The sequence below is a fragment of the Candida dubliniensis genome, chromosome 1, assembly GCF_000026945.1.
Source record: "Candida dubliniensis CD36 chromosome 1, complete sequence".
Classification (NCBI taxonomy): domain Eukaryota; kingdom Fungi; phylum Ascomycota; class Pichiomycetes; order Serinales; family Debaryomycetaceae; genus Candida; species Candida dubliniensis.
Window position 1 is genome coordinate 2,424,865 of NC_012860.1, and position 27,142 is coordinate 2,452,006.

The window sequence follows — 27,142 nt, forward strand, 5'->3', positions numbered from 1 at the left end:
TTCTATCCATATTATAACATGTCTACTGAGTCTGAAAATGTGTTCAGGCAACTGTTCAGAAACTGGAATGACCGTTCAAATAGAAATACTGCATCATCTACCTCAAACAGGCCTGTCCTATCTGAATGGACAGATTATTTTAAGACTGGGGCAAATGATTTATACAATAGATTACCTTCATCAGTTCAAGATATAGGTGCCTCAAACAACAACGTACAGGAACCGTCATGGTACAATTTATCAAGACTAGAAAGATTGATTGGTTTTGGGTGTTGTCTTGGGGCATCTGTGTTATGTTTTGTGTTGTGTTTCTTCATGTTGCCAGTTTTGGCATTAAGACCTAGAAAATTCGGTTTGTTATGGACCGGAGGGTCTGTGCTTTTTGTCGTATCATTTGGCGTTTTACAAGGTCCATATAGCTACGTTCGACATTTACTTTCTAGAGATCGGATATTGTTTACAGGAGTATTCTTTTCATCTGTGTTTTTGACAATTTACTCAGCCTGTATTTTAAAAAGCAGTGTTTTAACCATTTTCACTAGTATAATTGAGATATTGGCCGTTTTATATTACACATTGAGCTATTTCCCCTTTGGGGCAACAACATTGACATTTTTCACTAGTTACGTAGTTGGGTATATCGGGGGATTGATTGGAGGGGTAATATTCTAATATACAAAGTTATTTTGATTTAACAACAAGAAATGCATAACGTATATTTATATATTAATATAAGCTATTAATTCTGATGCTATAACTTTTCGTTTTCGACTTTAGCCAATTCTTCCTTTAATTTCTCATGTAATTTTCCTAATTTGTCAAAATCAGTGGCTTCAGAGGGCCAACCAACACCTAAGCCTGTGGCCTCGTTCTTCTTCGGAATCAAATGGAAATGAACGTGGTCAACAACTTGATGAGCAATTCTTCCGTTGTTCTGTAAGACGTTATAACCTTCTCCTTCTGGTGTGTTATTCTCGTCCAACTTTAACACTTTTGTCAATTTTTTGACAACTGGTAAAATATCACTAAGATAATCGTCTGGAATGTTGTGCAACTTTGCGCCATGGTATTTAGGGATAATTAAAACATGGGCTTCCGCAATTGGTTGAATGTCTAAGAAGGAGTAAGTCTTTGCTGTTTCAATTAACTTAAAAGAAGGAATTTCACCCTTGATGATTTTACAGAATATGCACGAAGAATGGGAAGCCATAATTGAATTGGAAAATAATATAATGTCAAATGAAAGAAAGTTTGATTTGAAGTGAGCTTTTCACAAGTTATTAAGTTGAATTCTTTTGACTGTAAGATATATAAAGAAAAGAATAAAGAGAATCGAAAAAAGTGGTGAGTTGTGGAGGTTATATAAAGTTCTGGGTATAGTAATTATTTTTTTTTTTCTCTTTTCGGGTCAGAGTCTCCTTGAAAATTGCAGGACCTCATGTTCTCTACCCGCTATCCAAGTCTTCACCCCACTAAACCGTGGTGCGTTAAACTTCGACAATATATACAGTGGAGAGGCTTTTTGAATATCTTACCAATTCAATTTTATATGTAAAGAGCTTCTTTTTAAAGGTAGACCTAACCATTCTAGGAATTCTAATTTAGTAAAAGAAAGGATCTGGTGATCAATTTCAGAAGCACAATCATTCAAGATTTCCAATTTTCACACATTTTATTTGAAACTTGTTAAAAGATTAAGTTTTCTATATCTCGTCACAGAGGCACGTCGACTTCTATTAACACTTGTTAAACACTGTCTTGTAAGCCAATTAAGTGTTTTTATAGGAATCTTCAGTATCGTTTCGACAATGTTTATATGCAGTCTATTAATTATGTGCACTATTTTTTGAACGGTGGCAAAATGAACACCTGGATGTGTGGATAGATTTGTAGCAACAGATACCATTTTTCACTAACAACAAAATAAAATATACACCAGAAGTTGGCATTCGTGTCATCTGTTTGTGTATATCTACTTTTTCCCATATACTCTATTTGGACATACTTTTTGTGTCGGCTGCTTTGAGAAGGTTCTAGTCTCAAAGAATATTTGACAACCAAATCAAATTTATCAGTGTGTTGAAATTCTGAGGGCGATCAATCAACACCACAACAGAGAGAGGAAAAAGAAAAAAAATCCAGCACACCAAGTTTTAATTTTTCCTATTGAAACTCTCTTTCTTATCCCACATTTAGTTTAAATTTACTTTACCACCATAAATTCTTACAATCACACAAATCATGACTGGTGAAGAAGATAAAAAACAACATTTTGATGCTTCGGGTGCTTCTGCTGTAGATGATAAAACAGCAACAGCAATTTTAAGAAGAAAAAAGAAAGATAATGCCTTGGTGGTTGATGACGCCACCAACGACGACAATTCTGTCATAACCATGTCTTCAAACACAATGGAATTGTTGCAGTTATTTCGTGGTGACACAGTCTTGGTGAAAGGTAAAAAGAGAAAAGACACAGTGTTGATCGTTTTAGCTGATGATGATATGCCTGATGGCGTTGCTAGAATTAACAGATGTGTTCGTAACAATTTGCGTGTCAGATTGGGAGATATCGTCACTGTCCATCCATGTCCTGATATCAAATATGCCAATAGAATCTCAGTATTGCCAATTGCTGATACTGTCGAAGGTATTAATGGTTCCTTATTTGACCTTTACTTGAAGCCATACTTTGTTGAGGCTTATAGACCAGTGAGAAAGGGTGATTTATTTACTGTAAGGGGTGGTATGAGACAAGTGGAATTCAAGGTTGTTGAAGTTGACCCTGAAGAAATTGCAATTGTTGCTCAAGACACCATTATTCATTGTGAAGGAGAACCTATTAATCGTGAAGACGAAGAAAACAGCTTAAATGAAGTTGGTTACGACGATATTGGAGGTTGTAAAAAACAAATGGCCCAAATCAGAGAGTTGGTTGAATTGCCTTTGAGACATCCACAATTGTTCAAATCAATTGGTATTAAACCACCAAAGGGTATTTTGATGTACGGTCCTCCTGGTACTGGTAAAACCATCATGGCAAGAGCAGTGGCTAATGAAACAGGTGCCTTCTTCTTCTTGATAAATGGTCCGGAAATCATGTCTAAAATGGCTGGTGAGTCGGAATCCAATTTAAGAAAAGCTTTTGAAGAGGCAGAAAAGAATTCTCCTTCTATTATTTTCATTGATGAAATTGATTCTATTGCCCCAAAAAGAGATAAGACCAATGGTGAAGTGGAAAGAAGAGTCGTTTCTCAATTGTTAACTCTTATGGATGGTATGAAAGCCAGATCTAACGTAGTGGTTATTGCTGCTACTAACAGACCAAATTCCATTGATCCTGCTTTGAGAAGATTTGGAAGATTCGACAGAGAGGTTGATATTGGTGTTCCAGATGCTGAAGGACGTTTAGAAATATTGAGAATCCACACCAAGAATATGAAATTGGCTGATGATGTCGACTTGGAAGCCATTGCTTCTGAAACCCATGGTTTCGTTGGTGCGGATATTGCATCGTTATGTTCTGAGGCTGCTATGCAACAAATCCGTGAAAAAATGGATCTTATCGACTTGGAAGAAGAAACTATTGATACTGAAGTGTTGAACTCTTTGGGTGTCACTCAAGACAACTTCAGGTTTGCTCTTGGAAACTCTAACCCCTCTGCCTTGCGTGAAACTGTTGTTGAAAATGTTAACGTCACATGGGATGATATTGGTGGTTTGGACAACATCAAGAATGAATTAAAAGAAACTGTGGAGTATCCTGTCTTGCATCCCGATCAATACCAAAAATTCGGATTGGCTCCAACCAAAGGTGTTTTATTCTTTGGTCCACCAGGTACAGGTAAGACCCTTTTGGCCAAAGCTGTTGCCACTGAAGTTTCTGCTAATTTCATTTCTGTCAAAGGTCCAGAGTTGTTGAGTATGTGGTATGGTGAATCTGAGTCTAATATCCGTGATATATTTGATAAAGCCAGAGCTGCCGCTCCTACCGTGGTGTTTTTGGATGAATTGGATTCCATTGCCAAGGCTAGAGGTGGTTCTCACGGTGATGCAGGTGGTGCATCTGACAGAGTGGTCAATCAATTGTTGACTGAAATGGACGGTATGAATGCTAAGAAGAATGTGTTTGTCATTGGTGCCACTAACAGACCAGATCAAATTGATCCTGCATTGTTGAGACCAGGTAGATTGGATCAATTGATTTATGTCCCATTGCCAGACGAGCCAGCTAGATTATCTATTTTACAAGCTCAATTGAGAAATACCCCATTGGAACCTGGTTTGGACTTGAACGAAATTGCCAAGATCACTCACGGTTTCTCAGGTGCAGATTTGTCTTATATTGTTCAAAGATCTGCCAAATTTGCTATTAAAGACTCTATTGAAGCCCAAGTCAAGATTAACAAGATCAAAGAAGAGAAAGAAAAGGTGAAAACTGAAGATGTTGATATGAAGGAAGATGAAGTTGAAGAAGAAGATCCTGTGCCTTACATTACTAGAGCTCACTTTGAAGAGGCTATGAAGACTGCAAAAAGATCTGTCTCAGATGCTGAATTACGTCGTTATGAGTCTTATGCTCAACAATTACAAGCCTCGAGAGGTCAATTTTCTAGCTTTAGATTCAATGAAAATTCTGGTGCCACCGATAATGGTTCAGCTGCTGGTGCTAACTCAGGTGCAGCTTTTGGAAACGTTGAAGAGGAAGACGATTTGTACAGTTGAGAAAGCTAATAAGTTGGAGAAGTCTGTTTTGTTACTAGAGGACTGACCAGGAAATGAGTTATTTCTTTTATTTTCAATAGTTTCAATTTCAATTTTAAAATTTCTTTTTTTTTTTTATTATTTTTCTTCCTATTAGTTATTATGTAAGGTTTGTATACTCGTGTCTGTGTATCTTAAATTTTGATTGCATGTCACCGTCGTTTCTTGTTATAAACTCTTCTGCGTATTAATGGAAGGTGAATATCTAATATGTTGTTGCTTTCGGGATGTTTAGTTATTACGCATTAACGCCACGATGTGTGTAGTTTTTTTTTTTTGAATTCGTGATAGTCATTATATATTTTTAAGCATAATTGCTATTCTATTTTATGGTAAAAAAAAGTCCGTAATCCCGTTACAAAAAGTTATCTGCAAAATTGTACTTGAACTTTGCCCATCCTTTCAATGAGTTGGCGTATGTATTCTTCTCTATTTCTTCAGGAGTTTCGTAATACCTGTCAGTATCAAAGTCCATGTCTTCTAATTTGACAAATCTATCTTTCCCCTTTCGAATAACCAACCACCAAAAAACAAAACACAAGGGGAAAACCCCCAACTCCAAATATGACTGGAAGAAATCATTTACGGAAAATGGTGAAAACGTAGTCCATCCTTGAACTAAAATAATGAACCCGCCTAAAATTACAACATATAAGGGACCATAAGGATATGACCAGTTTTTGAATAATAATTCGTGTGTTCTTCCTTGTTTTTTCAAACCTTGTCTGAAACGAATTGAAACAACACCGATAACCCACCAAGAAATTAAATTGGAAAGCCCAACAATTGCTTGTAACCAAGACCATAATTCACCAGACCCCACAAATGCTGAAGCAAAGCATAAACCTCCAATCAACCAAGTTATAATTACTGCTACATATGGGACTCTGAAACGATTCATGGGTAAAAATATTTTTGGGATGTAGCCATGGAGACTCAAATTATAAGCCAATCTCGACCCAGCATACAAGGCATGATTTCCAGCGGAAACAATTGAAGTCATAATAACTGCGTTCATAAAACTTCCAGCACCTTTGGCTCCTACCATTTGGAAAACAATAGTAAATGGAGAAGTGGCAACTTTCTTAGTCATCAAATTCGGATAATCATAAGGAATGTTCATACCAATGAAAAAAGCAGTCAATATATAGAATATCAAAACACGGAAAAATGTCATTTGCACTGTTTTGGGAATCACTCTGGTTGGGTTTTTAGTTTCACCAGCTGTAAGAGATACAGATTCCAATCCACCAAAACTATAAGCAGCTGAGGCAAACACTTTACTGAATCCGCGAATTCCGTCAACAAATGGGGCATCACCATAACTCCAATACTTAAATCCAATGTATTCGTGTTGTGGGTTTTTCCCAGCATTACAAATGATACTAACGATGAAAAATATAATAATTGTCACCACTTTCAACAAGGCAAGTGAATACTCTGCTTCGGCGTATAATCTCACATGCAAGACGTTTAACAACAATAAAAATACCCAAAATATAATGGATATCACATACCAATGGAAATCGGTCCAATATTGCATCACTAATTGTAATGCAACCAAATCTGCAGCAACACTAACACAATCATTAAGCCAATAATTAAACAAAGTTGCAAATGCAAGAGAATCAGAACCAAATCTTTTTGTATAGACGGCAAATGACCCGGATATAGGATATTGGACAGACATCTCCCCAAGACTCAACATCATAAAATAAATCATTGTACCCATTATTAGATAATTCAACAACAAACCTAATGGTCCCGCATTCAGTAACATCTTCCCCATACCTAAAAAAATTCCTGTTCCAATGACACCACCAAGACAAATCAAATTGATGGTACGAGCTCCTAAACTTCTATTAAGATTCTCTGTTTGTGCGATTCTATGCTCTGATGACGTGGATGCATCTTCAATTACATTTTCCAAGTCAATTTGGGGTTTTTTATCTAGTGAGGTTATACTATTGGGATAATCAACCGACATTATTTGAAATATAAATATAAAAAAAAAGTAGACTAGTAAGAGCCAATAATGTAGGATAAACAAAATGTGTATATGTTTCAAGGAACGGTCATATCTATATATATGTTAATCCCTGAAAGCAGCCCCTCCTCCAAGATGATTATTTCATCTAAACAATTTGAAATGAAATTAGGATTTGCCGTGTGAATGTGAGTGCCACAATAAGATAAAGTAAAAAAAAAAAAAAAAAAATGCTCCGCGGCCGCTAGCTAATGCAGATTCTGGGTCAGCCTTTTGCATTTGATAGAGGCAATTTTCAAGGAATTCTTGGTGGGAAATGACAGGTAAATGTCAATTAACAATTTCCTGAGATGAGCATTAACTGTTTTAATACTAAATTAAGTTAGTAACTTGTTTACATGAGAATTTAGGTTTAATGAAAGTATTCCATTAGTAATCTATGTTCGGCGTTTTACATATTTTAGTGATTAAAGAATTTCTTTTTTCTTCTTTTTTGCAATTGCAAAGAAAAATCGTGCTTTCACGTGACTGCAACAAGTGTAGGAATCCGAATCAACATAAATGTCGGATATACGTCATTTTAATGACTTTGCACCAACTAGAGTATCAGTAGTAGCCGTCCAGTTAAAGTAAGTAAAGTAGTTATTGCTATACATGCTAAGGTTCAATGGTTTATATAGTTTTGTATGTTAAATACGGCCACCAGTAATTTTAAGCGAGTATAGTTTTTTTGGTTTCGGTATTTGCAGTCATATGCTGAAGGAATTACTACTATATCTATGTTTCTAGGACAATATGGTGAGAAGTATTTCTTTCTCATTCTTTCTCTCGAACTACCGAGACTAGTTTAATCTATAATTTCTGTAAGATTGTTTTCAACATGCTTTGAAAATGTTTCAAGTTGTTCTCATAACCAAACATGATAATTCTCGCACAATTCTTGTACTTTTTTGGCAATAATAATATAAAGGTATTCAATACAATTCCACCATGTTCTTGTTTTCACTTTTTGGAAATCCTTAACAAGGAAAGAAAAGAGCATGAAAGCCTTCTTGTTTATTTATCTCAAACTACTACTATTACTGCTGATAATAGTCGGTAGAATTGTTAAAGTGGAATATTTACATTTGGTAGTGGAAGTGGAACCCTCCACAACAACCGAGCTGTGTGTACCAAATGATATAAATGAATACCTAGGACCATTCTATCTAAACAGAACATTTGCTGAATTGATGTTGAAAGAACACAACATCAAGAGGAAACTTCATCAAAGTTGTCCACTCAAATGGTCTTCAGAACTTTTCAACTATGCGTATCAATTTGCAGCTGAATATTCTTGTTCAGGAACATTACAACATTCTGGTGGTAAATATGGGGAAAATTTAGCTTTTGGTTATCTGCCCATAGGAGCTATAGAAGCCTGGTATGATGAAGGAGATGCTTATGTATATGGTTCTGAAAATGTGTATAACCATTTCACTGCACTTGTGTGGAACAATACCAATTCTCTTGGTTGTGCTTACAAATCTTGTGGTGCTAATACTAGTTTGAATGCATTATATATTGTGTGTTCATATTACCCTCCAGGAAATGTTATTGGGTATTCAACGCAAAATGTGTTCCCATTAAATTCAAAGATGGTCAACTAAAATTTTTCTATCCAATTCTATGTAGTTTTCAAAAAATGATTTAAATAAGTCTGTCAATTTAAGAATATCAAAAGTGCCACCCGTTTCTCTAATTGAATGCATTGATAATTGAGGATTTCCTAAATCTAATGTTCTGATTCCCAATTTGGCAGCTAAGATAGGACCAATGGTGGATCCACAAGGTGAATCATTTCTAACAACAAACAATTGCAATGGAACTTGGACTTTGTCTGCAACTTTCTTTAATAATACAATTCCCGGTGAATTTGTGGCGTATCTTTGATTAGCATTAATCTTAATAACAGGACCTAAATTCAATTGTGGACGATTTTGTCCTTCATATTTATCAGCATAGTTTGGATGAACTCCATGTGCCATATCGGAAGATAACAAGAATGATTTCGACATTGTTTCATGGAAATAATCTACGTTGTTGTTGTTGTTGTTGTTATCGAAATCAAATTTTGTTAAACGTTGAATTATATCAGGTAAAAATGTAGAGTCGGCACCTTGTGCTGAAACGCTTCCAATTTCTTCATGATCAAACAATGAGATCAAAGAAATTCCTTCCTCCTTTGGTAAGCTCTTAATTGATTCGACTAAACCTTTGGCAGCAGTAAAACAAGAAGTTAAATTATCTAATCTAGGTGAGAAAATAAATTCATCGTTTAAACCACCAATGGTAGATTTTTGATGATCAAATAAAATCAATTCAAAATCTTCAATTTTTGTAGGTTCAACATCAAGTTCTTTAGCAATTAATTCTACTAAAGATTTATTATGTCTTGAAATAACATTTTGAACTGATTCAAATTGATCAGGAGTTAATTGTAAATTAGGATCATCCGCACATGATTTGGTAGCTGAGGTTTCCTTTTCATTTCTATCAATTGATGTTTGACCAGCAATTGGAACCAATTTGGTTTCTTTGTTGAATTCAAATTTAGTATTGACATCACGATCTAAATGAATTGCCAATGTTGGAATTCTTAATAATGGCTTATCAATCTTCAATAATTTTGGAACAAATTGCCCATTTTCATTGACATAAACTCTTCCTGCAATAGATAAATCACGATCAAACCAAGAATGAGCAATCAATCCGCCATATTGTTCTACACCAATTTGAATGAAACCTTCGGAGTTTTTTTTCGAAATTGGCTTGATACGAAGACATGGTGAATCAGTATGAGCACCAACAATAGCAATCCCATTCCCATTTTTAAATTGTTCACCAATTGTGAATGCAATTATTGAGGATCCGTTTCTGGTGACAAAATATTTACCGCCTTTTTGTAAACCATGAAATTTAAACCAATTGGTTCTTTCGTGGATTTCTTGAAACCCTGCTTCAGACAATAATGATTTGACTGAGTTTACAGCGTGGTATGGAGTAGGAGAAGCATTGACAAAGTCGACAAATTCTTGAGCATATTTCAACTCTTTACTACTTGATGTTGAAGCCATTTTTGGTTTATGGAGTAACAGGATGATGATGATGATGATAAAAATTGTTGTCAAAAATTTAGAAAGTGTCTAAGCAACGGCACGAATTTTTGGAACCAACCAAAAAAAGCTCTAGACAAACAAAAAATTGTTATACGTCACGATATGATTAAAACTCAAAAGTTCAGTTCATTTCTTGAGATAAAAATGAGATCATTCCTCCTACTAGCATATATTATTCCACTTATATTATGTCGATTAACTCCAGTATTGGTTGCTTCTCATAAATTAGTTCGAGGTTTGAAACAAGAGATCAATCCATCAAACACTTTGCCTCACAATGTTACCTCTGTGACCAATATGCTTAAGAAACTAATAACTGAATGTTCTTCAGATGCCTATCTACTTATCAATCAACCAGGATTAACCTATGCTGATTTAACTACAGCAAAGAAAGATAATTGGCCTTTTTTAAGGAAATATTTATATATGTCATCGACGATTGTTGGATTACCTAGAGTTGAAGACCCAATAGATTTAGATTTTCTTGAACAATACATAATCAATAATTGTGATGCCGAAACAATCAATGTTTGGCACGATAGTGAAGATGAAGTGGTTGATTATTTTGATATTCGGAAACGAGTTATTCGAATTGATTTATCACCATTATCAAGTGGGAATCATGATGAGAGAGTAAAAGAAATATTTGAACATGATCAATTGATTAGAAAAATTTTAAGAAAATTGCCGTCTCCTCATTATACGATTATTTTAACAAGTTTAACCCCAGGGATTGTTCACCCAGTCCCCGGATTTTTAATGGAAGAAACTCCAGCATCATTTGAAATTTTCGATGATATTATCAATGATCCATTTCACAATCGAGAAATTGAAAAAAATGATAGATTTCATAAAGTAGAACCAAATTGGAATCCAATAAGAGATAGTAATGATAGGTATTATAGAAATAAAAAGAAAGATGAAATCCATTTGTTTGATTATGAATTATGGGAAAAGAATGAAAAATTAATTACGACAATATTTGTAATGATTTTAAGTCTTTTCATGATGAAGATCATTTCATTCTTTAATTACTTGAAACAAAAGATTTTACAAAAGAAACAACAGAAATCGAAACGAGGTATTATTACTGATGATAAGAAATTAGATTAAAGAGATAATCTTAGCTGGGCATGCTTTTTTTAGTGAAAAGTTTTAAGAAAAATTCATACTCATGTTTATATACACTTTCTATAACTGTTTTTTACTATTTTTTATATCTTATTCTTTCTTGCCCATTTTCCTATTTCTTTATTTAATATTCATCCTCTTCTGCTGCTTCATCTTCATCTTCATAATCATCTTCATAATCATCTTCCTCCACCTCGTCTTCAAATAATACACTAGCATCAAAGTATAGCGATGGATCCAAACTAGAGATCTCGGCACATTTCACTTCACCTTCTAATAACAACTCACTCATAATTTTACCTGTTCCCGGTGCATTATTGATCCCCCAACAGGAATGACCCGATGCAAGATATAAATTAGTCACATTGGTCTCTCCTATCAATGGCCCGCTTGAAGAAGGAACGTCCAACACGGGCAAGTAACATGCTTGACGTTTTAAAATTTGACCTCTTCTTAAATTAGGTGAAACTTTACCAACTTGTCGGAACAATTCATCACATTTGGATTTAACCACTTCAACATCATCTGTAGTTTCTGGGACAGCAACCGTTGAATCACCTTCTCCACATACATACACCTCGTCCTGACGAGCGTAAATTTCCGGCGATATGTATGAATATGGACCTGTTTTAAATTCAGTAAAGATGGCATACGGACTAACAGGTTGATCTTTAAATGGGGCAATGGTGATTGAATGTGCTCGTAATCCCGATATTGGGCAATCGGGTAAGATCTTTGATGTCCAAGGTCCCACTGTCAACACAATTTGATCTGCTTCAACATTAATTATTTCATCTTGGTTTTTGTCCTCTTTCACAGAAGTAGGTTGATACTCTACACCAGTTGCGGATCCAGATTCTTCCGAATAAGTAATTTGGTTTACCTTACCTAAAATCATTTCTAATGCACCCTTTGATTCTTCAACGGCTTTTTTCAAAATAAAATTAGTAAATTTGTAAGGATGAACTTGTGCAGTTGTGTCGGTGCCTCCTAATTTTGAGCAACTTTCAATTAATGAAGATGTGATCCAATTCAACGTTGGGGGCAAAGAGCTTTTCAATGATCCCAATTGAGCTGTAGATGATGACCTTGTATTTCTGGAAGTCTTTTTAGGTGGTCTGTCACTTATTGAAGAAGAGGAATCACTATCATGAGCAGTCACTTGTTTAAAACTAACGTCATCAAACTCATCTTGACCCTCGCTGTTTTCATCCTCGTCTTCGTCCTCGTCCTCGTCCTCTTCGCCGCCATGTTTATTATTCTTTTTATTGTTTAAATGTGATATATCTCCTTCCAAGGAAACAGTAGTCAATCGTCTGTACCCCCATTCTTTCTCTCCATTATATTCATTTGATAGTTGTTGGTGTAGGTCGAACGATAATGAGACAATTTGTTCTGGGAATGCCCATAAGGCTAGTAAACCACCTGCTTTACCACTTGCACCTCCGGCAACTCTTTTACTTTCTATAAGTGTGATATGATATTTCTCAGGATCAAATTTAGGATGTTTTACAAGGTAATAAGCTGTGCATACTCCAACAATACCTGCCCCAACAATTATGATATGTTGTTTACCTTCATGTCTACCTGACGGTTTAGAATGAAATTTCAAGTACTCTGGCATTATTCTAAAGAAGGAGTTTTAAAGGATATATCCGACGTAAACTGGGAAGTATATCGTAATAACAAGGTAGAAGACTAAAAAAGGATTAATTAATGTTTCCTTTTTTTTATTTTTTTCTTTTTTTCTATTTTTTTTTTTTTTTACTTTTGGTTTCAGTGGTTGATATTGTTATATTATTAGCCCATACAAAGAGAAGAAAAAAAAAGTGAGAGAATTTATACGGTGTAAAATATGAGGTTATATTATAATAGGCATAGAAAAAGGGAGGTGAGAGAAATGTAACACATTCATATCATACATATATCATCAGCTTTTGAGAAATTTGGTTTGAAATTAAATAATAAGTTTTTGAGGGTTTTTATTTTTTTATGTATGAATGAATTGTATGGAGCCACAACCAACCAACGATTAAAAATCAGATCACTTTTTCTTGTACCACTTTGGTGGCGGCGGTGGTGGTGGTGGTAGTGGTGTTGTAGTTGGTAGTACTAGAAGTGAAGGAAAATAATAATTCCTTAACAAACAAACCCATTCAATTCTATTGTTTTATTGAGCTTTTGTGCTAAACCAGGTTTAGAATGTAAAAGAACAATAAAACAATAAGTAGCCTACATACAACTGTCAAATGATTTTAGCTCAAAAGACTGTGTTGCTTACTAATGGACTATACTGTGAATCATCAAGAGACTTGATAAACTCGATTTCTTTACATATTCAATTGGAAAGATATGTGAATACTAGAAGCTCAGTCTATGCTGAATCGTCCAATCAAAAAAAGCTAGATTCATTCGCCAGGTCGGAGTTCGCTTACACTAACAGTTCTTTACTAGCTATATATATATATTATCTACAGGTTAGAATGCGATCCAACAAATTAACTAATTTTTGAAGTATTTTCATCCGGTGAGGTGGTGTTTTATATCATTTACGATAAGGAGGTTAGAGGTGGGTCTGAAAATTAAGCCAACCTCCGATGTATCTCTTGTGTTGCCGAAACGTTTTTCATATCAGATGCAGATGTAAATGCCCTGCGTATATCTTTTATCCTTTAATCTACATTTAACTTTCCAATTTCACTCTAACCAAATACTTTTTTATTGTGAAGAGTATCAGGAATATAAATAATAACAAACTAATGGATTCTATGGCTTCAGGGGCTAAATGTTCTAATGTTCTAATGTTAGAATATAACTAGATATATTTATAGCTTGACCTATTGACTAACCAAATCGAACTAATCAATTGCTAGCTAAACTTCTACAACTACTTCGTAATCAAACCTTTGACGTCCCCTCAGTTCAGTTTTCCTTTTCATTCTCGTTTATAGTTGTTACTTGTTGTAACCTGAAGTTCGGGAAATTACACAATACTGAAAAAATCACCTGTTTTTTTCTCTAATTAGATATGCATGATGACTTAAATTGCGAAAATTATTTTGTACTCCCTTTTTTTTTTTGCACTATCACCAACTAACTAACCAACCAATTAACCAACCAATTAACCTTTGATTATAAAAGACATCATCACCACAATAAGTAACTATTGAGCAGTGCAACGTATCTGTTTATTCTAAAAAAAAGAAATAAAATACCTTTTGCTAGGTTTTTTTGTTTTTTCAGTGGATAAAAAATAGGTAGCCGGTGAACAATAGATCCAGTGTCCTAAGGTGACTGGCTCGGCCGTTAGCTATTGAATGTTGCATTTCTGTAATTTTTGTGTTGTTGAATATCGCACAAGGTACATCAAGCAAGATTGTTATTTTATAAATAACATGACACAAAGCAGGTATTCCAATCATCCTATGGTAGCAATCGTCGTCACCTTTACAACAACAACAGATATCAGAAATCAATTTCTAGTGCCATTTAGTCTCCTTGGTTGTTAATGGAAATTAATAACCGAAGTAGATCTTTTATATGATTCTACAGCTTGAATCATTAGGTTGACATGATTACTACTACACGTACTGCCGTGGCTGGTACAATTGAGAAAACAATTGGAACACTTGCAGTGTAATTAATGGAACTCTTTTTCCTTTATTTTGCAAATAATCGGTTTAATTACCTGCTAATAATTGGTATCAATATATTCCGACCTTCATTTTGTAAGTTTGCAGATTAAATCTTATCTGAATTTGTTATCATGCATCATCCTTTTTCATCAAGGGACTGCTTCTTTGTCTCCATGCTGTTGTCAATCGGTACATTTGACAAACACTATTAATGTTCTAGAAACTGGCCTTAGATAAGATTGTAATGTCTATTATTGTTTCTGTTTTCTTGATACTCTTAATGCCAGGGCTTGTAGTCCAAGTAAGTTAAACTTGGAAAAAAAAAAGAAAAAATTCTTTTGCAACCCAAATAGTTAAACAAACAACAACCTGTCAAGCATGGCTAAGAATGCACATTCTATGTCAACAGTAACAGATTCAACCACTCATAGTTCTGGGAAATCATCTACCAAACATGGACACAGAAGCAAAAAGTTGAAAAGTACTAATTCTTCTCGTTACATGGTTCAAGAAACCACTGTGCCAGGTCATGCCAATTCAGAGCAGTCTCGAGATTTAAAAACATCCACATCTACTACTACTACCACCAGTAGCAATGATAATAGCAATATAAACAATATTGTTACGCTTAACTCGTCACCATTAAAACAATTATCTCCATCTGAACATCCAGGAGAAGTATTGCCCACGGAACCTGATGCAAGTCAATCTGAATCACAGATTACAAAACACCCAATAGATATTATTCCAATCCAATCTTCTCATGCAACTAATGAAAGTAGTATTCTTGAAGATCAACTGTTACTAGATCGGTCATATTGGAGTAAACAAGTGTTTGAATTCAATGTCGATCCACTATCTTGTCCAATTGGTAGTAATCCTGTTTATATCAATTCACAAACCACCACCATGGAAATCCCTACAGAGCTATCATTTTCAATTTGGAGTGATGCTTTAATCGAATCGATTCAACAAGAAATGATGTTGTATCGATTGTTAATCACAAAGCGATACAAATTATTCCAACAATTTGAATTTTTAAACACAATAGTTAATAATCATGCTCATGATTTAATGATACAAGAGAACCAATTAATAGAGAAACTCAATCTAATTAGAGCTAAATTGGCAGAAATAATTGAACGTGGTATTTAAACCCAATTACCATATAAATCTATGCAAAAAAAAAAAAAAAAAAAAAAAAAAAAAAAACTATGTTATCCTTGAGAACACCATCCCATATGCACAAAAAATTCATAAATTTTTGAGGCTTTATTGACATCAATTTTTAATGCTTGTCTAGCATCTTTCTTTTTCAATATACCATTGTTTTTAACGGCTTCTCTCATCAATTGGTTTTTAATAGCCAAATAAGGTTTAGGTAATATTCTTAATGTAGCACATAATTGTTTTTCCTCAGCTGATAATAATTCAAAATCAGCGGCATGACTAATATCCAAAGGAGCTCTAGCAGTAGTTGATTTTGATCTAAATTCAGGTTGTGGTGAAAATTTATTACGATGGCCATTACCATTGAAAGAACTACCATTCATTAATCCTGGTGTTTGTGAATGTCTACCAGAACCTGTACCATTGCCCATTCTTTGATAATGTGCAGCTCGAATGACTTTATCTTTTTCATATTTTGCCCCGTCCTCTAAAGTAGTAATTCCATGACGTCTCCACGTCTGTAATTGTTGAATCTTCATACGACATTTCAATTCTGTCAATAAATCACGAGAAAAACTTTCAAAATCTTCTGGTGTTAGTATTCTAATGAAGGCATTGATTTTTTTCAATAACTCTTTTTCTTCTTTAGATTTCCTTTTATCTACACTAATATTTTTCCTGTAATCCAATAAATGATTGAGAATCATTACTCGTTTACGTTCAGCTCTAGTTGTTAATCGAGAATTATAAATATCCAATATGGTTAGTTTCAAATCTATATCATTAGCCAGGTCTTCTGGATCGAAAACCATATCTTTGATGGGTATTTCCGCCTCGTTTTCTGCTTCATGATCGAATTCTAATCTACCAGGCATATAACCTTGAATTTCATGACACAATGGCACCGAGGCAACAGGTTTCCCTCTAGGTGGTGGTAACGGTATGTTTTTACGTTTTTCTAATCGTTCCTTTCTTTCTTCAAGAAATTGTAATGGTGAAACATCGGTGAAATCTTTATTCATTTCCGGCAAGGGATAATCTTTACTTTCCAAATATATTTTAAAATAATGCTCAGCAACTTCTTCTTTAGATCGATTACCAATATGATCAGCTATATCAGCCCAATTACCTAACCCAGAAGTTTCACATCCTTGGATTAATAATAATTCTTCATCTGCTCCCCAATCACGATCAAATATTGGATATGTGTTTTGTTCAATAATTTGATAATCATGCCATGGTTTATGATCTCCAGTAGTTAATCCTGCAGCAAAACAAGGTACACATAAATCATAATCTGTACAAATTGCACATTGAATACGTATTCTATTAGTACAATCTGAACTGCAAACGTCACAGTGAAACAATTTTGTTCTTGAATCCATGATGATAATTTGTTTTCTTTATCAATCTGAAATATATACTTATTCACTTATTTGTGTATCTTATGTTTTTTTGCAGTAATTCCGAGTATTGGAGGATTGTTGTGGGGGATACAGTTCAATGTGTGTAGAATGACGAAAAAAAATAAAAACAAATGGAAATACAAATTAAAAATAATACAGCAGAAAAGAAAATGGAGGGGAAGGAATGATAATCAATTTTGGATTTTGAATCAATCAAGATCTAGTAATCAATCAATCAAAATGAAGTGAAAATGCTCTATAATGTACAGCAAAATATGAATTATATATGATAAAATATTAGGAAATTGTCCAAAAAAGTGATGATATTATGATAATTATGTTGACCAATAATGGTTTGTTTGCCCCCAAGCAATCACTTTTTTTTCTTTCGATCCCATAGTTTTTCTGGGAGAAACAAAAATTTATGATAAACGAGAAAAAAAAAATACATTTACATCACGTGATTGTCATTATTAGGTTTATAGCCCTAAACTTAATACTTTGCACCTGACTTTTTTCTATGCAGTATTGCTTTTTTTTTTTTTTTTGAGAAGCTGTTGTCATCTTTTTTCGGTTCATATTTTCTAACTTTATTAGACACACACACTATTAATAATTTTCGTGCATGTGTACACGTCCCTCTCTTGTTGTACCAGGTCGCAGTATACACAGAAAAAATCAATATTAAGAATTTTGAAAATTCTTTCTATTTGATATTGAATATTAGTATAATATAGCAAATAATCAACAAAGATGGTATGTTTGAAATCCACCATTACATGCGCTCCCCCTATTCTAGGACTTATATAACTATTGAAATCAAAATCAAGACAATTTAACGATTATGGGCAAGAGTATCAACGAATTCATCAAGAGATATAAATATGGAAAAAAAAATTTAAACTTCCATGTATTCATTTAGTTCCAGGATAACTATTTCATCAATTTAATAGTACTGTTTTCTTTAATTGTCAACTTTACTAGGGAAGTACATTTTTATATCAATCATGGAACATTTGGAGAGGCACTAGAAATAGGGGAAAGTATGAGAAGATCATCCAGGAAATTTTTTTGTAATACTAACAAATTAATAATTAATTGTAGGGTCGTGTTAGAACTAAGACTGTTAAAAGAGCTTCCAAGGTTTTGATCGAAAGATTTTACCCAAAATTGACTTTGGATTTCGAAACTAACAAAAGATTGACTTCTGAAATTGCTGTCATTCAATCTAAAAGATTAAGAAACAAGATTGCTGGTTACACCACCCATTTGATGAAAAGAATTCAAAAAGGTCCAGTTAGAGGTATTTCTTTCAAATTACAAGAAGAAGAAAGAGAAAGAAAGGATCAATACGTTCCAGAAGTTTCTGCTTTGGACTTGTCTCACACTAATGGTCAATTAGAAATTGATGCTGATACTGCTGATTTGGTCAAATCTTTGGGTTTCAAGATTCCAGTTCAAACTGTTTCAATCTCTGCTCAAAGAGGTCCAAGAAGATTTGCTAAAAGAAACTAAATTGGATTGTTTGAGTCTTCATTACGATCATCTATATAAATCAAATTCTTTCTGGGGTAATTTAATGTAATTCTAGTTATTTAATTGTTTCTTTTTCTTTATTATTCCTGTTGGTATTATGTTATATATAGTATTAAATACGAGAGAAGAAAGAAAGAAAAATAATACAAAAAAATCAAATTCATGTCATATATATACATGCTTAAAAGTGTAAACATATTGTAAATTGGACTTGAACTTGATATGATTAAATTATCGAGTAAACAAGTGGCTAACCTTTGGATATGTGATTTCTGAAGGAGGAAAAGAGTAAGTAGGTTCAAATAACATAGTGGCATTTTTCTTAACATATCTCATCTCACAAATTCAAAAAAAAAAAAAAATTATATGAGAGTGAAAATTGAGCTTGTTTCTAATAACCCCATCTTCATACACCTTCAACTACCTTTCTCCTTAAAACTCACTCATGGCTGAAAAGATTAGATATTACTTGGAACAATCGGTTCCAGAATTGGAGGATCTTAAGATTAAAGGACTTTTCGATAAAAATGAAATCATCATGATTATGAGAAGACGAACAGATTTTGAACATCGAATTACTGGACGTGGTTGTAAACCAAAAGATTTTTTAAGATACGCTGAATTTGAAACGAACCTTGAAAAGTTGCGTAAAAAGAGATATAATAGATTAAGTAAAGTTGGAATGATTGAAACTAAACCCAGCATAAGTGATTGGGCAGGAACTCGTCGTATTATGTTTATTTTTGATCGAGCAACCAGAAGGTATCCTGGAGAAACTGAGTTATGGTCTCAATATTTGAGATTTGCAAAATCAAATGGCGCCATTAAAGTTATATATAAAGTATACTCTCGATTGTTACAATTACAGCCAAGAAACATTAATGCTTGGTTGTCTGCTGCAAAGTATGAGTTTGAAACCAATGGTAACGCCAAAGGTGCTAGAGTTTTATTCCAAAGAGGATTGAGATTGAATTCGGAATCACTTGAGTTATGGTTAAATTATGCTCAATTTGAACTAACTTATATATCGAAATTGTTAGCCAGAAGAAAAGTTTTGGGTTTAATCACTGAAAAGCAACAACGTGAAGCCATGGAAACCGAAGAAGCCAAATTAATACAAGATATCAAGAAATCAGATGATAATGGCGATGAATTTGCTGGTGATAAAATTGAATTGCCTAGCACTGAGGAAATAAAGGATCAGTTGAATCAGTTACCGGAAGCGGATATGAATATGTTAGGGAATCCAGAGACTAACCCAGCTTTGAAAGGTGACGTGGTGTTAACTATATTTGATTTATGTATTCCAGCTTTGCTTGAGTCTATACCAAAATACTCAACAGCAATTAAGCCTGATGATAAAGTATTTGAAATCGTTGACAAATTTTTAGCATTAATTGAAAAATTTCCTGATTTGAATAGAGATTACTTGTACTTGCATGTGTTGAGCTACGTTCAAAGAGAATATGCCACTGATTTGAGAACGCTACTTATTGATATAACATTGCCAATCAGAGCTGTCACTGTCGACAGCAATAAGTTGGCCGAGACTTTGCAATTAGCTGTGAACAAATTTATTGCCTACAAACGCAAGTTACAAGACGGTGCAGAAAGGGACATGTTGACTAATATGTTTATAAACAAATTAAATAATCAGTTCTTTAATGATAAAGAGCACCCTTCTCAGAAAATCGATGCTTTGCTCAAAGCAATCATCAAAAAATGCCGTACTATCAATTAATCTTGTTTTGATTCGTCATCCACTGGCATATATTTGTGTTTTGTGATTTTGAGACTGATCCATTTATAAGAAAATGCTATCACTGCCATCCCTGATATAAAACTTGTTAATAGTAAGTAGAAATAAAACAATGAGTAACTAATTGGCACAAACGATGTCGGAAATCTGTAAAACCCATCTTGATATGGTAATTTTTGTCCTCTATTCGAATCCACTGGGGTTAATTGATCTAACCATCTGACAGCAAAAGTCATGGTCACTTGGTCTCCAATAACTGCTCTGGTAGTGTTTGTTCCCGCACCATATGCTATGGCACTTACAAATGTAAATTGTTTTGGATCATTGTTAGCTGGTTTGGTAATGAGTACATTCATTGAATGATCAATATCAATGTGAGACTCAGACAATGATCCTCTAATATTGAAAGTTAATGGAATCGATGCACCTCCTTTTTCAATCAGTAAAACATCAGATGACAATGGTAGTCTGCAGCTGAATGGAGCATCTTCGTGTAAGTATAATTGAAACAAATGATACAATTCGTCAGTAAATTGAATGGTACAATTTATATCTTCATTTATTCCGTATTTGAATGCTAATGGTTTCCCTGTTTCTTTACATGTTGGAAATGGTCCGTATATGATATTTTCTTTTTCATCAAATTTATGTTCACCGTTATCAATGTTTCTTTGGATGCATCCAAATGTTACTTCTTGGCCCTTGGTGTATGGAACAATCTCACTAGGAATCTCCTGTTTTGAATCAACTGGATACCAACCAGTCGCATGGGTAAGTGATAATGATGAAAGAAATATTACTGTTGATAATCTCATATTGAATGTTAAAGACACTAATTTGAAAGATTATATATATATATATAATACTAGAAATGGAACAAGCAATACAAAAAGAAGAAATTAAACTGCCTGTATTCTTCTAGCTGGGATGTTTTTTTTTCCCATTTCTTTGTTGTCATTTTTCTGTTTTCTTTTTTTTTCAGTTTGATTAAATTCTAGTCTGACTTAAGCTCCAAGCATGACACGTAATCTACAAAAGTTGATAAATTTCTTAAGTTACATAAACATAATAATAAGGTACTTTTCCAATTCACTGCTTTTATACAAAGAAAGACGATTTCTTGTGTAACAAAAAAAAATAGGATTCACATTAAATATGCAAAAAAAATAAGGAAATGCAAAATGCTCCAGGAGGGGTTTGAACCCACGACCGTCGCGTCTCAACGACTGTGCGTTTGGCATAGTGAATAATTCTATAAGCACGAAGCGCTAACCTCTGCGCCACTGGAGCTTTGCGAAAGAAAAAGTTAATCTAGTTTACTAAGTCAAAACAATTAACTAGTAAATCTATTAAATGTAAATGGTTGTTTTTCTTTATTTGGTTGTAAAGAGAAATATATTTCAACTCTGAAATATCTATTGACTTATATTCTATGAAAAGACTTGTATTTGTGGTCAAGTATCTCCATTTTGAACACTTCTTCACAACATATCAAAAAAAAAAACATGGATCGTGTGAGTTATGAAGTGTGTGTGTTTTCTTCTGTTAAACACCAATGCAACTCTCTTGCTAATACGGTGACTCAAGTAAATACTTTTGTTTTAGTAGTATTGAAAGTTATACCATATCAAGAAGTTGTTTTCATTATCTAATCTATAACTCAAACTGAAGTTTATTTCAATCAAAATTTGTTGCGAAAATCAAGCCAAAAAAATTATCTCAAACAATTCCCAAAAATAATTTATTTAATTACAGTATTGTTACAAATAGACTATTAACACATAATACACATTTCAAAGGACAATTTGTATTTCGTAATCTTCTTCCAACTCTGTGTCCCCCACCGTATCATTCAAATCCATTTCTTCGTCATCAAATATAAGCTTAGCTTTAGACAAATCCACAGTGTCTTCACTCAACCGCTTATGCCTTAAATAATATGAAAGTAACTTCCTTAACTGTGTTTCAGGAGAAACTTTAACTTCAACACGCTTGTTATCTTTACCTTTAAGCCCAATAACAAATAAATTAGAACCAACAGGCTCCTCCGATGAAGCGGGTTTCGATGTAGGTTGTTCCTCTTGAGCAACAATCTCCTCTTCCTCTTCCTCTTCATCGTCATCAGATTCGTTGCTATTAAACTCATTTTCAGAAATTTCGATTGGATCAATTGCAGCTTCAATAGGTTGATTAGCTTGAAGCTCGGGATATATATGCATAAACGTACTATCATACTCTTTTGGGATCAAGAAAAATTTAATAATAGTAGGTTTCATGTTTTCAATTTTTTCAAATAATGGATTAAATTCTGCTGGCGGTGGTACACGTAAAGTTTTCGGCGTGAAAAAAGGATGGACCAATTTCCTACCTTCAACCCATACCAAACTGGCGGCTTCTGGCCTATATCTCAATAATTGAGGCGGTGTCAATACCAGTGCCAAAGCTGATCTGAAATAATCAACTGCTGCCTTTAGTATCTTTTCGAATGTTTTCAATCCTTTGGTTCCAAAGTCTACCTCCAAAATTTGGTTTTGAACCGCAGGTAGCTTGGATGTTACTCGTACAATATATTTTCTTTTCTTTTCACTTTCATCATCAAATGTATAAATCTCTGGGGAAGACTCAGTTTGTGACTTTGGCATTTGAGATTTCAATTTCAACAATTCTTCTAATTCATGATCACTTTCTTCTTCCGAGTCCTCTATGTCTGGAATGTTGCTACTCATATGTTCCTTATTTAGTCTATTCATTACCTCATTCCTTATCTTGTTTTTATCTACCAATGGTGGGGTGATGGATACTGAACGCAGCTGAGACTTCTCTGGTTGAACTGTCTTTCCTTTCTTTCTCGGTATATCTGATTGAGAAGAAGCTAATTCATTAAAAAACCCCTTCTCCGTCAACACCGTTGTCAGTTGTGGCGTCAGATCTTCTATCACCTCGTAATTTTGAATTTGTTGATCTTGCACACCTTGTTCTTTTTCTTTTTCTTTTTGTTTATGTTTATGCTTGTGTTTGTGTTTCTTCTTTCTCTTCTCAAATGATCCTGCTAATGAGAAGAAATCATCATCCAAAAGTGACCTTTTCTTCCTCTTTTTCTTTGGAGAATCATCGTTGCTGAAACTTTCTGAATGTGCATTTCTATGGTCATAACAGTCGTTTAACTCTTCCGATAATTTTGGTGTTAATTCACTATTCTCTGAGGGGACTTCATTTAGTGTTGATTCATCAATTGTACTATTATACGCCAGTGGCTGATCTCCCCCACCCTTAGCTATAAATGAGTTAGAATTCATCGAATAACAACAATGGCCAATCCATAAAATTATATCTACTTTAAGGTTTTCAAAAGTTGGCTTACAAGGTAACTAGCCAAAAAATCAGGTTTTAATAAATATTTCGAATATTTTTATTTTTTTTATTTTAACTTTTTTTTTTGAAGAGTATCATCATCATCATCAAAACAAACCTTCGCGGAAATATAAACAAACACTGTAATTTCGAAGTGATTGAGATTCACAACATTGAAATATGTGGAAACCACTAAGAGACAAATCTTTTAGACTGAAGTATACAAGTCACTATGGCTATAATGTTGACCATTTTAATTTTCTCAATGATTACAAGGAAGATTGGAATGATTACGTTGCGTTTGTTAATGAGAGCTTAGTGGAGAAATACTCTTCAAGGTCAAGGAAATTTGATTCTATTTCACTGAGCAAACTAAACCTAAAAAACTTCACATACCGTACTACTGATGAAGATTACATCAGAGCAAATTTCAAGTCCATGATCCCATTTAATTTAGAGTCTGATAGTACCACGACTACAGTGGATTTGCTTCCAGAAATTCCAGTCCATTTACAAGAATACACCAAACGAAACGCCTTTGCAATTGCAGTTGGAGGACACGTCACTAGCATACAGTGGTTACCACAAAATGGAGATAGTACCAGCAGCTACTTTGCAGTGTCATTAGTTAACAGTATTAATGGAGTCAAAGCGAATGACCCTAATTTCAGTATTTTCAATAAATCAAAACCTCAGGGTATCAATTCTGCAATTCAAATTTGGAAATACGATTTTGATAAGAACGAATTAAAAGTACAGAGCATGTTGATTACCAACAAATTTGGTGTCTGTTCAAATCTCAAATGGGCGCCATTGCAAGCTGAGGGAACCACCTTAGGCGTTTTAACAGGATTATTTACCGACGGAAATGTTTACCTATTTAAAATCGAGGAGTCACTACCGCAATATTCAATTATTACTGAGCCATCTTTTGCATACAGTCTACACGAAGGTACAGTGAGATTTAATATAACATCATTTGATTTCATTGGTAGCGAAAAATTGGTAGTTGGGTCTAACGATGGATCAATCGCCGAGTTCATGCTTCCATTTCATTGCAACGACAATGACCTAAATATACCTAATTTTAAAATAGGAATATGCTGGAGTGCAATCCTGTCATTAATGTGCATACAGGACCCCGCAGGTAAGCATTTATGTATTATACACACGGGCTCTCATCGAGGTATAACATTTGTCTACGAAAATCCATTACAGGATATGTACCCAACAACAGTAAAACTGAACACTCAACCCAATTTTAATTATCCATTACAAAATTTTATAATCACAAGTCAAGCAGAACAGTCTCAGATTGCGTTTCCAAGAACAAGCCACTGCACATTTTCCAGTTTGGCCCGTTCAGATGCTTATTACACCATATGCAAAGTGTCTGAAGTTCTCGGCCATCCATTTCTTATCACTGGAGCCACCAATGGAGACATTTGTATAATGAACTATTTCAAAAAGTTTTGGGGGACCAATGCAAACACAAGCAAAGTTACACCATTGAGGATATGGAAAGTCTTTGTGGAATCTGACAAACGTATAACATTGTTGGCAGATGTTCAAATACAAGATCAGGAAGCAGTTGTCTTGCCGACTTCGATGAGAACAGAACTGAATATAACTGCAGCTGCCTGGAACGAAAGCAGGGTAGGGAGCTCAGCGTATGCAGCTGGTACCGCTGTTGGAATCCTTCTCCTAGAAAGGTTGGATCCAGAATATCTATAGAAAAAGAACAAATAAAAATCTCACAGATATAATTATTATTCATTACTTGAGGAAGTACAAAACTAATATTTTGGAATCTTCGAATCCACATCATCGCTCCATTTATCTAAACCACCGATTATATCTCTCACATTCGAATAACCCAAATCTAGAAGCTTTTTAGCAGCTAACTGGGAATCATTCCCGAACCGGCAAACAACATAAATCTCATTATCTTTGGTGGAATCCTCTGGTAAATATTGTTGAATGGTATCAGCCTTTCTGAATACAGGGTCCCATTGCACGTTAATTGCATTTGGTAAATGAGTAATTTGAAATTGTTCGCGTGGTCTAACATCAAGTAATATATGTCTTTGCTTATTTTGAACAACTCTATCGTAGTCTTTTGGCGAAATTCTAAACTTGTCATCAATAGGGTCAAAAGTCACTCTTCCACAGAATGTTTTATAATTTATGGTGCCATCTTCGATGATGCGTCTGGATATCTGGGGATTCTCTCCACATACAGCACAATCTTTTTGTCTCTTTCTCATTTTAAATGCACGCAACTGTTGCTGAGGATAACCTGAATACGATGTGAGAAAGGGAACAAAATTGTCTTTGGTGTAATACCCTGTTATGATCTTTATTGTCTCTACCGCCATAGCAACACCAACTAAGCCTATTGCTGGGCCGATTACACCACCATCAGAACATGATGTGACTGAAGCAGGTGATGGTGGTTGCGGGTAGAAGCATCTATAGCAAGGACCACTATTTGCAAAATTCAAAACTGTTAACTGCCCATCAGATTTCAACCCAGAGCCACTAACAATGGTTTTTCCTAATAAAACACACACATCATTTATAAGATACCTCACAGCTGGATGATCGGTACAATCCAACACCAAATCATATTGCAGAATAATGTCAAACGCATTATCGTTGCTCAATGTCGTAGGATAAACATCAACAATAACGTGTGGATTAAGCTTTTTAATATAATTCTGTGCAGATATACACTTGAACTCGCCTACCATTTCTGTGTTGTGTATCACTTGTCTGTGCAAATTACTGGTATCAACTGTATCGTGATCGATAATTCCAATCGTTCCTATCCCAGCAGAAGATAAGTACAACAAGGCAGGAGAGCCTAACCCTCCAGCTCCAACAACCAACACTTTAGAGTTTTTCAATTTAATCTGCGATTCTAAGGAGCCAAATTGAGGTACAATCATCTGCCTTCCATATCGTTTATACTCATCAAGACTAAAATTCTCATCGATTTTACAAAACTGTTCATTCTTGGATTTTAAACCATGTTGTTGTTGTTTAAGTTGATTATTTTCAAATTCCAACTGCGCTATTTTGGCAAGAAGCTCTTCTTTAGACGGTTCGGACATGACAGAAATGATGACTTGCAACAAAAAGAAGACTAGAGAATTTTTCTATATTTTTCTTTCTTTTTTTTTTTTCCGTCTTTAATATATCTTCTAGGTTTGGCGAGGAAATCTGCAGATGCCATAACATCGATG

At 34.4% G+C, this 27,142-nt stretch overlaps 16 protein-coding genes and 1 non-coding gene across 17 annotated transcripts; 8 read left to right on the top strand and 9 right to left on the bottom strand. All coding sequences in view use genetic code 12, as the record gives it.

The window, feature by feature from the left end:
* Positions 1-18: 18 nt before the first annotated feature.
* CD36_10100 (SNARE-like protein, likely involved in Golgi traffick, putative) lies at positions 19-672 on the top strand (the record flags this gene model as incomplete). The annotated part of the gene is made up of 1 exon (XM_002417608.1): positions 19-672. The coding sequence occupies one exon, from the start codon at positions 19-21 to the stop codon at positions 670-672; it is 654 nt and encodes a 217-aa protein (XP_002417653.1).
* A 79-nt stretch (positions 673-751) lies between these two features.
* On the bottom strand, positions 752-1,210 carry CD36_10110 (HIT family adenosine 5'-monophosphoramidase, putative; the record flags this gene model as incomplete). Its single annotated transcript, XM_002417609.1, has 1 exon — positions 752-1,210. The coding sequence occupies one exon, from the start codon at positions 1,208-1,210 to the stop codon at positions 752-754; it is 459 nt and encodes a 152-aa protein (XP_002417654.1).
* Positions 1,211-2,241: 1,031 nt separating this feature from the next.
* On the top strand, positions 2,242-4,722 carry CD36_10120 (CDC48 ATPase, putative; the record flags this gene model as incomplete). Its single annotated transcript, XM_002417610.1, has 1 exon — positions 2,242-4,722. The coding sequence occupies one exon, from the start codon at positions 2,242-2,244 to the stop codon at positions 4,720-4,722; it is 2,481 nt and encodes an 826-aa protein (XP_002417655.1).
* A 394-nt stretch (positions 4,723-5,116) lies between these two features.
* Positions 5,117-6,748, bottom strand: CD36_10130 (basic amino-acids permease, putative; the record flags this gene model as incomplete). The annotated part of the gene is made up of 1 exon (XM_002417611.1): positions 5,117-6,748. The coding sequence occupies one exon, from the start codon at positions 6,746-6,748 to the stop codon at positions 5,117-5,119; it is 1,632 nt and encodes a 543-aa protein (XP_002417656.1).
* A 1,040-nt stretch (positions 6,749-7,788) lies between these two features.
* CD36_10140 (conserved hypothetical protein) lies at positions 7,789-8,397 on the top strand (the record flags this gene model as incomplete). Its single annotated transcript, XM_002417612.1, has 1 exon — positions 7,789-8,397. The coding sequence occupies one exon, from the start codon at positions 7,789-7,791 to the stop codon at positions 8,395-8,397; it is 609 nt and encodes a 202-aa protein (XP_002417657.1).
* CD36_10150 (aspartyl amino peptidase, putative) lies at positions 8,380-9,864 on the bottom strand (the record flags this gene model as incomplete). The annotated part of the gene is made up of 1 exon (XM_002417613.1): positions 8,380-9,864. The coding sequence occupies one exon, from the start codon at positions 9,862-9,864 to the stop codon at positions 8,380-8,382; it is 1,485 nt and encodes a 494-aa protein (XP_002417658.1).
* A 186-nt stretch (positions 9,865-10,050) lies between these two features.
* On the top strand, positions 10,051-11,019 carry CD36_10160 (conserved hypothetical protein; the record flags this gene model as incomplete). The annotated part of the gene is made up of 1 exon (XM_002417614.1): positions 10,051-11,019. One exon carries the CDS (start codon positions 10,051-10,053, stop codon positions 11,017-11,019), a length of 969 nt encoding a protein of 322 aa, XP_002417659.1.
* Positions 11,020-11,161: 142 nt separating this feature from the next.
* Positions 11,162-12,661, bottom strand: CD36_10170 (conserved hypothetical protein; the record flags this gene model as incomplete). Its single annotated transcript, XM_002417615.1, has 1 exon — positions 11,162-12,661. The coding sequence occupies one exon, from the start codon at positions 12,659-12,661 to the stop codon at positions 11,162-11,164; it is 1,500 nt and encodes a 499-aa protein (XP_002417660.1).
* Positions 12,662-15,050: 2,389 nt separating this feature from the next.
* On the top strand, positions 15,051-15,827 carry CD36_10180 (conserved hypothetical protein; the record flags this gene model as incomplete). Its single annotated transcript, XM_002417616.1, has 1 exon — positions 15,051-15,827. One exon carries the CDS (start codon positions 15,051-15,053, stop codon positions 15,825-15,827), a length of 777 nt encoding a protein of 258 aa, XP_002417661.1.
* Positions 15,828-15,889: 62 nt separating this feature from the next.
* On the bottom strand, positions 15,890-17,227 carry CD36_10190 (SAGA-complex transcriptional adaptor subunit, putative; the record flags this gene model as incomplete). The annotated part of the gene is made up of 1 exon (XM_002417617.1): positions 15,890-17,227. The coding sequence occupies one exon, from the start codon at positions 17,225-17,227 to the stop codon at positions 15,890-15,892; it is 1,338 nt and encodes a 445-aa protein (XP_002417662.1).
* A 774-nt stretch (positions 17,228-18,001) lies between these two features.
* CD36_10200 (40S ribosomal protein S17) lies at positions 18,002-18,763 on the top strand (the record flags this gene model as incomplete). The annotated part of the gene is made up of 2 exons (XM_002417618.1): positions 18,002-18,004; positions 18,353-18,763. 2 exons carry the CDS (start codon positions 18,002-18,004, stop codon positions 18,761-18,763), a joined length of 414 nt encoding a protein of 137 aa, XP_002417663.1.
* Positions 18,764-19,229: 466 nt separating this feature from the next.
* CD36_10210 (U3 small nucleolar RNA-associated protein (6), putative) lies at positions 19,230-20,525 on the top strand (the record flags this gene model as incomplete). The annotated part of the gene is made up of 1 exon (XM_002417619.1): positions 19,230-20,525. The coding sequence occupies one exon, from the start codon at positions 19,230-19,232 to the stop codon at positions 20,523-20,525; it is 1,296 nt and encodes a 431-aa protein (XP_002417664.1).
* CD36_10220 (conserved hypothetical protein) lies at positions 20,522-21,358 on the bottom strand (the record flags this gene model as incomplete). Its single annotated transcript, XM_002417620.1, has 1 exon — positions 20,522-21,358. The coding sequence occupies one exon, from the start codon at positions 21,356-21,358 to the stop codon at positions 20,522-20,524; it is 837 nt and encodes a 278-aa protein (XP_002417665.1).
* Positions 21,359-21,725: 367 nt separating this feature from the next.
* Positions 21,726-21,833, bottom strand: CD36_tRNA_0016. Its single transcript has one exon. It is a non-coding gene (tRNA).
* A 503-nt stretch (positions 21,834-22,336) lies between these two features.
* CD36_10230 (conserved hypothetical protein) lies at positions 22,337-23,839 on the bottom strand (the record flags this gene model as incomplete). Its single annotated transcript, XM_002417621.1, has 1 exon — positions 22,337-23,839. The coding sequence occupies one exon, from the start codon at positions 23,837-23,839 to the stop codon at positions 22,337-22,339; it is 1,503 nt and encodes a 500-aa protein (XP_002417666.1).
* Positions 23,840-24,074: 235 nt separating this feature from the next.
* On the top strand, positions 24,075-25,628 carry CD36_10240 (conserved hypothetical protein; the record flags this gene model as incomplete). The annotated part of the gene is made up of 1 exon (XM_002417622.1): positions 24,075-25,628. One exon carries the CDS (start codon positions 24,075-24,077, stop codon positions 25,626-25,628), a length of 1,554 nt encoding a protein of 517 aa, XP_002417667.1.
* A 62-nt stretch (positions 25,629-25,690) lies between these two features.
* On the bottom strand, positions 25,691-27,010 carry CD36_10250 (MPT synthase sulfurylase, putative; the record flags this gene model as incomplete). The annotated part of the gene is made up of 1 exon (XM_002417623.1): positions 25,691-27,010. One exon carries the CDS (start codon positions 27,008-27,010, stop codon positions 25,691-25,693), a length of 1,320 nt encoding a protein of 439 aa, XP_002417668.1.
* Positions 27,011-27,142: the final 132 nt, after the last annotated feature.